General features: G+C 34.3%; 1 protein-coding gene across 1 annotated transcript in view; it reads right to left on the reverse strand.

Annotated features, from left to right (window-relative positions):
* The window catches only part of plb1 (phospholipase B1), a 30745-nt gene extending 19613 nt beyond the window's left edge, over positions 1-11132 (reverse strand). Inside the window, exons 1-16 of the mRNA XM_053510053.1 lie at positions 11040-11132; positions 9111-9176; positions 8882-8945; positions 7832-7866; positions 7451-7502; positions 7289-7340; positions 6668-6724; positions 5964-6029; positions 3747-3799; positions 3582-3666; positions 3375-3482; positions 1983-2027; positions 1665-1724; positions 601-684; positions 436-493; positions 105-163 (exon numbers count right to left, since the gene is read on the reverse strand). Of these exons, the coding sequence (XP_053366028.1) occupies positions 105-163; positions 436-493; positions 601-684; positions 1665-1724; positions 1983-2027; positions 3375-3482; positions 3582-3666; positions 3747-3799; positions 5964-6029; positions 6668-6724; positions 7289-7340; positions 7451-7502; positions 7832-7866; positions 8882-8945; positions 9111-9176; positions 11040-11109 (1014 nt within the window). The 5' untranslated portion in view covers positions 11110-11132. The remainder of the gene's footprint in view (positions 1-104; positions 164-435; positions 494-600; positions 685-1664; positions 1725-1982; positions 2028-3374; positions 3483-3581; positions 3667-3746; positions 3800-5963; positions 6030-6667; positions 6725-7288; positions 7341-7450; positions 7503-7831; positions 7867-8881; positions 8946-9110; positions 9177-11039) is intronic.
* Between the last annotated feature and the right edge of the window lie 2116 nt (positions 11133-13248).

Genomic DNA, 13248 nt, shown 5'->3' on the forward strand with positions numbered 1-13248 from the left:
AAAGCCAAAGTAGAAGATGTTAGTGAAAGGAAAAGCTGCTCAGACTGCAGAGAGGGTGTAAGTGTTTGTATACAGTATATAGCAATATATAAATAATAACTCACCGTGAGCGAGTCTCCTAATGCCGCCACCACTTTAATATCTGCAGGTCTAAGAAAGTGCACTACAAGGCAAAGTGGGAAGATCAGTGGTCTATCTTATGAGCCTAAAGGGACAGTTTATAATTTTTGCAATCTGTTTCTTGATCTGTAATACTTATAAAACTATACTTTGTTGTATTAAACTTGCTTTGTTTTAGCCATCGTGTAAGATTTTTCTGATTCTGAAACATATCTTCCAGTCAATACTGAGCTGTTCAGCTTTAACTTTACAGGGTAAGCATGTGTGTGTGTGCGTGTGCAAGAGAGAGAGAGAGAGAGAGAGAGAGAGCTTCACCTGAGGTGGGGACTGATGGAGATGGACTTTTATCAGTGCACAGAAAACTGGTGGCCATCTTTTAAGACAATACACACTCAGATATTATACACGTAAACATCCTGAGACTTAACACATCCAGAGAGAGAAAGAGAGAGAGAGAGAGAGAGAGAGAGAGAGACTTACAGGATTGGTCTCTACTCCTGCACTGTGTGATTCACTCTCTGGCTGGACAGGTGAGTTACGCAGTGTGTACAGATACGGCTTCTCCTGGGAGCAACAGATTTTGTGTGTGTTTGTGTGTGTGCGTGGAAAGGAAAAGGAAAATGTTAGAGAAATTGAGTGCAATACATTTGATTTATACCCTGTAGCGTTATTAAATATTTAAGTTAAATCAAGAAATAGATAAATGTTTATTTCTAATAATAAAGAATTTCTTTCATAAAGAAATTACCTTCCAAATTACTACATAAAAATCTAACACTTAATAAAATACTGTAATAATAATGAGATATTTATTTAATATATTTTCTTTTGTATATATTATATATTATATATAAATATACATTATTAAGTATTTATTTATATAAATGTGTTTTGCAAATATAACAAAATAATATGCAAAATATTTGTAATATTTATTCATATTAGTATTAAAATAATGAAAATATTTTGGTAATCACAAATCAAAAACTATCACTATTCCATTAAATTAAAGTAATAGATAAATACAAAACAAATATATACTTTAAAAATGAATGCTTCAATTTATTATAATTATTTTAAAATTTTTTTATTTAATTATTTCATTGTGTATTAAAATTGCTGTAATACATTTATACAAAATTGCAGGACCACCATGTTGCCATAATTATTTAAATAGCAAACATAGATAAAAATGTATATAGAAATGGTAACATAAATCATAAGTTGTACTAGAAAATTAATATACTGAATATAATTATTATTATTAATAATAATAATAATAATAATAATAATAATAATAATTATTATTATTATTATTATTATTATTGATCTGATAATAATAATAATAATAATAATATCACTCCTCTTTTAGGTGCTTTGCTCATACTTTCAGAGAAGCTTACATAGGGATTGTAAACTATAAAAATTAAATGTCTTGTAAAAGAAAGCAATAAAAAGCTCAAAAGTCATCTCATGGAGAAAGTGCATGCTTCCCAAGACTCTGACCCAGTTCTTGACCTTCAGGTCGTTCACCCCGCACTCACATGTGTAGGACAGTGGACAACATTGCCCCGCCCCTCCACCTGGGATGCCGTTGGCTGCAGCTGAAAATAAAACCAGTGTGAGTGGTTAAATCGTGGAGGTTTTGGCCACTGAGAATTGTTAAGATTAGATTATCTCCAGTGATGGCCTTGAGTTTATCTACATCCAGCACAGTCTATCCAATCTGATCTGATTTGATCTAATCTAATCAGTTCGCCTGTGCAGTTTTTATCACAAGGACGCTGTGTGTCACATTACTTTATATCTTGTTTCATAACATGAATCCTTGGTGTCTGTTTGTATCTCTGAGGTAAACTCACCAGTTTGTTCCACAGCTGTGTGAGTGTTTGTGAATCGTCTTCCACCTGAAGCACGGGAACATAATACAACTTTTGGACCTTATAGACAAACTATAAACCAAATGTGAAAAGACCTAATTAGTCTACCAAGCTGGTCCAACCCAACCTGAGACAGATAATTTGAAAATAATTTTCTGTATGACTTGTGGGATAAAATTTTATCCTCATATTATTAGGCAATAGCACTAAAAGATAGAAAGTGCTGTTTGGCTATACTAACACTTTCAGATAGTGTAACTTTACAAGTGTGACTGTTTGATGCTGACCAGGGATTTAGTGGTACAACATACTGTATATCCTCCTGCGTAATTACATGAATTAAAATATGTTAGGGGAATAAAGTTAGCTAGCTGAACATGTAAATTGTTGTTCGCAACTCTGTTTGTACAAATGTGAACTGAAAATACTAAATAGTGGATTATGAATATCTATAACATTGTTGTTTTGTTTTTTAATTAAATTTTCAATAATGTATTGCTGTCTGTGTTTTAAAAAATCTAGTAAAAAATATTTAAGCTAATAATTGAAAATGATTTAAATAAGTGAACATATAAATACTATTAAATGTTTATTTTCACCATCATATCATCATTTCATTATTATTATTATTATTATTATTATTATTATTATTATTATAAATAATAATAATAATATAATATACATAATAATTATTAAAATATATATTTTAATAAAAGCAATAATATGAATCAGAATGTTTTGTTCTTCTTTCTAATTGTTTTTAATATTGCATTGCTGTCTATATTTTCACCTCTTTAAGAGTATTATAAATAAATATAAATTTGTTAAAATGAAAAAAACAGAAGTTGCTTATTTGCAATTATTGATTTTTATTTGTTGAAGGCGTATTACTATAGAAGAATTTTCTTTTCTTATTGAATGAAAATAATAATAATGATAAACTCTGTTATTATTTTTTACATTACATTAAACTTCCATTTTTGATCGTAACAGTCTGACTGCTTGTACTCTATAAAAATGAAAAAGGATTTTTAAAGCAATCAGTAACACACTTGTAAGAAAAACAATTTACTCGGCAGTTAAATAATAAATGTTATCTGATACTTTTTTATGGTGCAATTTGGCTCCAGTTGAAAAGATTGTTACCTTCCTTGTTATAAATACAGAATGATGTACAGAACCTTTTTAAAAGGATGTGATTCTGATTAACTAAATCATTAATTTATTTCCCTACAGTCACTGAATTGTTCTTCAAATGTTTTAAATTGTTAGTATGTTTAAACCTGACAGAATTGTTTGATGCTTTTCATCAGTTTTCCTAATAAGTAATTCACTTATTAATTTCCTAAGAATTATTCACTGAACTTGACTCACTGAAGCATCTGAGGAGTCAAAAAATGTTGGACTGGACTGCAGTGCCACAGTGAAGTTTTCTCCATCGCTCCAATAATGACGCCTTTGCAGGAGGGCACCTAGCCTGTCCTACAGGCACACACACACACACACGAACACACACACACACACATATTTGTGACGGCCCTCAGAAATCCATATACAACATCTAGAAATGTCTATAAATACCTGAATATTAGCCATAATGATGGCTCTGTCCAGTCTACGCCATGTCTGTGTGTCTTCACTGATGCCCACTTCACACTTACATTTTCTAGACCCACACACCCACACACACGATAAGGTAACACAATAATACAAAAACCTTTTCTTTCTAAAGAGATGATAACGTACCTTCCATCAGATCGGTCTCCCCAAACCACAACATGAACCAGAGTGTGATCCAACTAAAAACAGAATATTTTGTTAATTTGTTTTCCAAAAACGTGCATAACAAGAAATATTTGGGCACATAAATTTCTGTAATTTTTTATACAAGTCAGTTATGTTTTATGAGATACAGTTCATTCATACAGTTTGTCAGTTATCAGAAGACCAACTAAACATAAATCAACAGTTAATAGAAATCCATGCTAACTCTTACATTAAAGGATGCCTTTCCCCATTATTCAAACAGGTAAACTTGGAAGGACTGTTATTTTAGGCACTCATTCTTTCAGACCTTTAATACAAAATAATGTGAGTTTTATGAAATGTTAAATAAACTGGATAATTTTAAATCCAATATGAAATTGGATGTTTTTAAATTTGAAATAATATTAATTGTGCAAGGCATTTGAGTCTTACAGTCTCTATAATCAAGTCTTGTGTTTGTTTATTGGCAATGTGGTCTTTATTGCTTCGTTTTGTTGCTTTATCATTTTATTGCTTTATTTCATATTATTTGTATTTTATTTCATTGCTGTCCAGAGTTAACTGATCTTATCACTTTGCTCAACACTTTTGACTTCTTATTTACTTTAGCATCATAGTTTTAGTGCAAAACCAAAAATACAAACTGAACATTGTTTTATTGTTCAGAGTTATTGCGTTAAACATGTGTGTTGACGGAGGAGGCTCGAATCTAATTATGCATGCATTTGAGTTTTCTAATGTGTCATGCAGAACCAAAGTTATCATTACTTTTCACACGTAAATTTTTATATATTTGAATGACATAGCAAAAATTTCAAATTAACCAAATGCTCATATTATTAATACTATTATTACTATTATTACTATTATTATTATTACTATTTTATAGAAACAACCAAAAACAACCCTAAAAACGTGATTTTATGTATCTGTGCTGTTTATAAATTCTATTGATCAGTCATAGTTGGTTGAAATTCAACTCATTCTATGGTCTAGGTTGTGCTGAAAAAAGGATACATCACATTACATTGCACAATTCTGACCCCCGCATATATATTCATTAAAACATATTAATGCGAAAGAAATGGCTAAAAACACTCTGGGTTTTAAGGGCTACCTAATTCTAATCAATTCCGGGTGCAGTGGTGGCTTAAATGGTTGAGTTACTGATGTGAAGGTTGGGGGTTCAAACCCCCAGTTGTCACTGCTGAGCCCGTAACCCTGCTCTCTGACCTCAGTTTCCTTACTGGGATATGTAAGGAAAAACATTTCACTGTGCTGTAAGGTACATGTGACAAATAATGGAATCTTAATCATTATATACACTCAGCAAAAAAAGGAACGTCCTCTGACTTCCAACTGTTTTTACTTTCAGTAAACTTAATGTGTAAATATTTGTATGAACACTAAAAGAGTCAACACCATAAGACATAAACTAAAAATGTTTCACAATGTGTCCCTGAATGAAGGGAGGCTCAAAATCAAAAGTACCAGTCAGTATCTGGTGTGGTCACCAGCTGCTTGAAGTACTGCAGTGCGTCTCCTCCTCATGGACTGCCTATTGCGGACAGTCTGAGCACTGATGGAGGGATTGTGTGTTCCTGGTGTGACTCGGGCAGTTGTTGTGGCCATCCTGTACCTGTCACGCAGGTGTGAAATTCGGATGTACCGATCCTGTGCAGGTGTTGTTACACGTGGTCTCCCACTGTGAGGATGATCAGCCGTCCTTCCTGTCTCCCTGTAGCGCTGTCTTAGGCGTCTCACAGTGCGGACATGGCAATTTATTGCCCTAGCCACATCAGCAGTCCTCATGCCTCCCTGCAGCATGCCTAATGCACGTTCATGCAGATGAGCAGGGACCCTGGGCATCTTTCTTTGGGTGTTTTTCACAGTCGGTAGACAAGTCTCTTTAGTGTCCTGCGTTTTTAGAACTGTGACCTTAAATGCCTACTTTCTGTAAGCTGGTAAGGTCTTTCTTTCGACCATTCCACAGGTGCATGTTAATTAATTGATTATGGTTAATTGAACATGCATGGAAAACGTTGTTTAAACCTTTTACAATGAAGATCTGTAAAGTTATTTGGATTTTTACATTATTGTTGAAATATGAGCCATGATCGGACTGCCTGAAAAAGGGACGTTTCTTTTTTTGGTGAGTATACATTACAATATAATATTTCATGCTCTGCTTGTTACCTTCTCATGCAGTTTGTCCAGCACGTCCTCTACCCTCTGCACCATCGACTTGACTGCTGGAGCGACCTTAAAGACAAGAAAAGTGGAAATTTTATGCACAAAATTTTAAACACAATCGCAGAAATATTAAGATTCAAAGTTGCAAGAATTCATACAATTTATTACATTTTTTTTTTATTTGATGTCTAAAACACCTTTTTCACACAAATTCTGTTTGTGTGTAATTTAATCTTCTATTTTAAATTCTTGTTATTCTATTGTAAATTTAACATTCAGTTTAATAGTATTTTCAAGCATAAAAAATATTTGTCAAGTTATTCTATTTTCTGTGTACAGGAGATTTAAAGTGTAAATCTGATTTTAATTTGATTTTTTTTTTATATAAACACTACATGAAACATAAGTTCAGGTTTGACTTTAGCTTTAATGCTAATGATTGTTACAGTGTACAATGCCTTTTTTTATTGGCAGTGTTAGTTTATTCATGTTTTTGTGTAAAAACTTGGTAGAAATGCCCAAGATGTGTACTGAACCTGTCCTCTTCATTCATGTTGTATCGTTAGAAGCAGGATATAATGCAGGAATAAAACTCAGTATATTCTAAAGTGATTTGAATCTAAAATTTCTTTAAAAAAAAACAAAAAAAACCAGCCAGTCTAAGTGTTTTGTTGATTTCTGAATGAGGGTGTTACTGTATGTGTAACCTGGGCTGGGCAGACACAGAGCTCATCCACTGACACGAAGAGGAGCACCAGCTTCCACTGAGGAGAGAGAGAGAGAGAGAGAGAGAGAGAGAGAGAGAGATTGTATGTATATTATTTACACTTTATTAATTGTTAAATATTGAGTGGAAAAGTTTAACAAAGCATCAAAATTGCCTTTATGGAATCAATCAGCAGATAACAAAAGAGCTCACTGCAGACGTTCATGTGAACATTCAGTGAGTTGAACTCAACTTGTCGCAAGTTGCAAAAAAGATGCATCTGTCATTACAAGGTTAATGGGGTATGTTACCTTACCCCATTAAACTTGTAATCTAAGGATGTACACACAATCATCAATCAATCAGGAACCCGGCTCAGGGAGTTACTGCCACATCCCCTGTAAGGTTATGTTAGGTTAAGGTTAAAGTATGGAACACTAAAGGAGGCTAGCATTGCAGACAGGCAGTCCGATCATGGCTCCTGCTTTCTGAAGAAAACTTTCTCCCGTGATGGTATTCACACTAGTGGGATAAGTGCATTAGGTTACTGGGGGATTATATAGAGAAATAAAGAGAGGTTGTATTTAGCAGCATTTGAGATGTCTGTGTGTGAACGTCATACCTGATTATTGTTAAGTGTCTGAACCACATCCTCAGCTTCCTGGATCAAACCCCTGTAACACCAACATGCAGGGTCCAATTCAGACAACGAGTATAGTCATTATTAGGTATTGTGTGTGTGGGTGTGTGTGTGTGTTTCTGTTTGTCTGCATTTATTGAGGACCTCTGTCCTGGTATCAGCGTTGTCAGTTCTGGATTAAAGCTGGACAGAATCTCTAGGGGAGACAAACAGAGGTTGATATTGTAGAATCAGAACAAGTGCTGCTTTTTTCTTTTGTGTTTAAGACAGATGAGTGCAGTTACAAATCATTAATGCAGCCTAATGTGCATTATTTAACATGTTAAATAATGCACATACTGTATGAATAAAAAAGTATGATATTCTTTAAAAAAAAAATCCAAATTGTAATCGATGACAGATTGCGGGAATAAAATCCTTCAGGTTGTGCTGTTATTGGAAAATAATCAGCGTCAGCTTGTTACCTGTCAACCTTTTTTGTCTGAGTTTGTTTTCTATGACAACACAACAGAAGGAAGATCTTACCAGACAGCCTGCTCAGAATCTTAATTTCTGCAGACCTACAATGAATCACACACAAAATATCGACATAAATTATAACAATTATTGTTTAATTAACTAATTAACAAAACTCTAATAGTGCACCATATCCTTATAGACATCCATCCATGGTGGGCCTGGAGCATATCTGATGGAACTCAACTCCCAATACAGGGAACAAGCCACACACTCAGTATGACTTCAGTACACACCGCCATACATTATGGAAATTTGGAAAAAACACAATTACTTTTTAAATGTTTTTTTTTTCATTCTGTACTCTGTATTTAAATGGTCTACTGCGCTATGTGGAATAAAGGTATGATTAAGTAGAAATCGTTTAGTCGAAGTTCATCACACTACATTATATAAGATTAAGCATGCTTTAGCAGTACTCCCTGAAAGAGCATAAAAGCTGGAGTTGACGAGAATATTTGCTTTCATTGTTAACTGTGTAACATATACTGACTGACATCCTCATTCCTCCAGTCTGGTATAGTGGGTCTCAGAATGCCCGAAGGTCTCCGTCTTCTCACTTATCTCGTCTCCTTCTGCTTTTTCTCCTCCTCTGCTGCTCGCTTAAGTAAAAGTCTGACCCGAGACATGCGCCTGAATATTTTATTGTTGCAGAAGGATTAAATGTGCATGCACAGACAAAGGTTTAAGTATTTTTCTCATTTAAAGAAGACAGTAGGAGACTTCCTGAGACACCCTGACACCCAGGTGACACCCATTTAGCACTTTTCCTGCCTTTGTGCTAGCTTTGTACTTTGAATACCATTAAATGTTGCTAGACTTGTACTTAATTTGCAACTGTATCCCAAGTTTTGTATTTTCCAGCCCTATGTCATGCTATTCTGTAAGGGAACGATTCATTATTTTAGATTCTGTGATTGGTGTAACAGACAACTAAGTCTGTTATCTGTAATCCCTCAGTGAGACTGACTTCCATTGCTTGCTAGCAATATAACCAAAAAAAATGTTGAACAGCTAAAGCCTTCCACGTTTATGAAGTGAACAACAGTCATACTGTACCTGTCTGAAGCGGATAGGCCAAGCGCTGACAGCACAGACACGTCTGCAGGCCTCAGCGAGTGAACTGTCACACAAAACACACTCAGGTTTACTGCTGACTCACTTTATTGGTGTTGACCCACCCTACCATCAGGCAGAGCAATTTTATGGATTAAAATGTGCTGTTAAATAATCTTTATGGGTTTATGTAAGTGTAACAAAGAAACGAGTTTTAATACTGTTTACTCACCAGACGAAGGGAGAGAGGGTGAAGGGTTCGACTGGGCACAAATCAGCGCCAACTCACTGCCAGAGGCTGGAAATGAACCAAACCATGAGCCATGAATGAGGAAAATCATATTTCTCAGGAGTCAAACTGACTCTGCATACTTTACTACTTTCAACCAAAGGAATCAAACTGATCATGCATTTTTTAATACTTTCACCTGAGGAATCAAACTGAGCAGGCAAACTCCACTTCTATATCTAAAAGAATCAAACTGACCATGCATTTTTCAATATTTTTACCTGAGGAATCAAACTGAGCATGTATACTCCACTACATTATCTACAAGAATCAAACTGAGCATGCAAACTTTAATACTTTTATCGATGCAATTAAACTGAGCATGCATACTTTAATAATTTTACTCATGCAATTAAACTGAGCAATCATACTTTACTATGTTAAAATAAGATACTTTACTATGTTACTTTACCCCATTAACCTTGTAATCTAAGGATGCATCCAACATTATTGCAAGCATGCATGCTTAAATTAAATTTAAGCATGCACCCTTGATTATGTTAACTACAAGCATTGCAAAAGAATGCACAGTACATACTTTACTGTGTAAATTTTAAGTATACAACTAAATGTACACTACCATTCAAAAGTTTGGGGTCACTTTCTAACTCCATGATTGTTCCTGATTTTTATTTCTTTCTACATTGTAAAGGAATGCTGAAGGCGTCCAAAAAATGCATTAATCTCCTTTAAACAGTTAATATTGGGATGTTTCTGCTACTTCTGCTCTGTAAAGACTTCATAACGCCTCTAATCTGAGGTGTTGTTAATTGATCATTTTTCAGGCTGATAACTCTAAATGAACTTCTCGTCTGCGGCAGAGGTAGGTTTTGGTCTCGCCCTCCTGGGACGGCCTTCATGAGAGCCAGTTTCATTATGGTGCTTGACGGATTTTGCAAATGCACTTGACAATACAGTTCTTGCAAGAACTATTACAGATAGGCTGACCTCTGTGTCTTAAAATAACAACCAACTGTTGTTTTTGTTGTTGTTACGTAATTACGTAATTCCATATGTGTTATTTTATAGTTTTGAAATCCCCAGAATTGTTGTAGAATGTAGTAAATAAATTACTAAACAAAAACGAAGAAATTTGCAAGTGTTCTAAAACTTTTGAACGGTAGTGTATATGTCAACATTTTTTATTCAAACAAACCAAGCATACATACTATATAATATTAATTCTAAGAATCAATCTGAACATGCATGAACGAGTGAGTTTCATTTGAAGCATAGCTGCTTATTTGTGAACTTAAGCAATCTATCTGACATGAATACTTTGAGTTAACCTAAAAAATCTGTACATGCATACTTTAACATTCTGACTCTTATCTCCCTTTATCTAGAAGTATTCCAAAACACCATGCATACATACTTTAATAATTCCAGGAGCATGCATACTTCCTAAATTTAACTTAAATAATTTTAACTGAGCTGGAAAGTATTAACCTAAGAAAACAAACGTAAGGTATGTTATGTTCTATTTTCTGATCTATAATCAGTTTTATACTAAATATAGTGAATCAGTTTTATGTGAATTTAAATTTTAAATTTTAAATTTTTCTTTTAAATTGACAACCTGCAGTCTTTAAAATGATCTCCTTAAGGTGATGTAAAATGATTCGATCTATAATATAATCTAAAATTTCATCTTTTTAATAGTGTTTGTATGTGTTACTTAAACCTTTAGCTGCTTGTCTATGTTGAGTTGCTAAGATTTTTGGGTGATGTTTGGGTGTTTGTTCATTTTATGTCTGGTTTATTGTAACTCTTAAGAAAATGAAGAAAATAGATGAAAAAAGTTAAATGTCTTGTCTAAGCATACATTTTAGGAATACTAAAAATTAAACAAAAAGGGGAAAAAAAATGTACCTGCATGAAGAGAGGACAGAAACACCAGGATGAGCAGATAAGTTGCAGTGGACAATACTTGAGTTCCCATAATGGAATGTCTTTCTTTTTTCTTTTCACACTATCACCTCTTCCTCTCACACTCACACTCCTGGCTCATTATAAACCATGGTAACTTTTGAAACCACCTCCCATTTGCATGCACAAGTATGTGTGCATGTATATTGTAAGCATATTTTAGTAAAAAAAAAAAATACTTGTGTATGCAGCAATGTAATAATATGATAATATAAATTAAAATAATGTTAATCTTAGTGAAATAATATAGGAGTAGAATTTCTGGGGAAAAAGTTACTATAATGGGTTTAAACATTTGGTAAGGAATGAAAAAAAGAAGTACTGAGGAGGAGACAAGGTGTGCATCCCTCCCCTTGAAAACTGTATATAATGAGTGTGCATGTAACTGTCAGACAGTACTTTTGATAATGCTTGAATTTACGACCTAAGCATTTCAAGTGCGGCTCACTTGGGTTTTATTGCTGCAGTAAATCCTGCTTATTTCATCCAGATCTGCACAGAGTCACGAGTCTTTCTTTGGTTCTTTTGAATAGAGATGCAGCTTTTGTTTATAATTGGTTTGTTTTATAATTAGGTAACATTAACTAAAAAGACCAAAAATCTCCCCCAATATAAGCTATAAGACTTTAGCAATGTAATGATGGCAACTGAGGCAGTTTATAGTATCAATTTAAAGTCCTTTAAAAAGTTCAAGGTGAGGATCATTTCAGAAATAAAAGCTCAATCAGATGTGTGACGTTGGAACAGACAGATATCCAGCAGTATTCTCGTTTGTAATCTTTAACTTGTCCTGTTACAGTAACATCAAACCTGACTGTCTCAGTGCTTTATGTATTTCTCCTCATTTATTTGTAGTTTTGAGATTCCTCAATTGTAGAAAGATTATGTAAAGAATCAGATTAAATAGGTGATCCAATCACATAATTACTGAAGTAAAAGTAAAAGTCATCCATTTACAGTTCTACTCTAGTAAAAGTACAATATTATCCGCCTTCAAATTTACTTTAGGAAATCAGGCAATTATGCATCATAGTCAGCAGGTAGTGATAGTCCTGCTTTAAACACTATGTATCACTTTGGTTATGCAATGCGGAAATATAATGAAATAAAAAGTACAGATATGTGCTGTAGGCTGTAGAGGGGTAAAAGTTAAAAGTATGCATAAATAAAACTACTCAAGTTAAAATACATGAAATATGTACTTAAGGTATAGTACATGTTCTTAGTTACCTTACTGAATAAAGGTAGTTTAAGAGTATAGTATTTAGTAAGGGCGGCACGGTTCTCCCCATGCCTGGTGGGTTTCCTCTGGAGTACTCCGGTTTCCTTCCACAGTCCAAAGATATGCAGTTTAGGCTAATTGGTGTCCCCAATTGCCTGTAGTTTGTAAATGGGTGTGTGAGTGTGTGTATATGTGTGTACCCAGCGATGGATTGGCACCCTGTCCAGGGTGTACCCTGCCTCGTCCCCTGGGATAGGCTCCCCTCAACTCTTAATGCAGGATAAAGCGCTATAGAAGATGAGTGAGTGAGAGTATTTAGTGAGAAACAAACTTCATAAAGTTTTAGGAAATTAATTAATGTGACAGTGCGACAAAGCATTGTAACCTGATTTTTCTTTCTATAAAAGCCTGTTTTATCTCTTTTATACACCAATTTAACACCAATTATGTTTTCTTAAAGAACGCCACATCACACTGTAATTAGCAGTAATAAGCATTAACATTGGAGACTCCTTTTAAGCCTCATCTTAAACATCACCATAACAATGATTAAACTGCATGCAAATGAGCTATTACTATAGAAATGTTAATGCATTACTATAAAAGATTGCATTACGTTAAACTGAGATTTGCAGCTGCATCACTAACTGAGCTGCTGCTATAGAAAATCAGAAAAGATCTAAGTCTAAGCACTGACTGGTAACAAGACAAAACAGAGCATGCAGTTTGTGTAGAGCATGTGGAATCAGATTCCTTATACAGAGTGTATAAAGTGAGCTCAGGTGTGTGTGTGATTAATCGGCAGGTAAGAGTGTAGTAGGTGTTTCATAGTCCAAGGCCACCATGCTAGCAGGCTGAGGTGCACGTAGAGTGCAGTGAACATACTGGGGCTGATGTAACCGTTGATAACTTCACGGGACATGAAATAGG

This window comes from Clarias gariepinus, chromosome 13 (assembly GCF_024256425.1).
Source record: "Clarias gariepinus isolate MV-2021 ecotype Netherlands chromosome 13, CGAR_prim_01v2, whole genome shotgun sequence".
NCBI classification, from domain to species: domain Eukaryota; kingdom Metazoa; phylum Chordata; class Actinopteri; order Siluriformes; family Clariidae; genus Clarias; species Clarias gariepinus.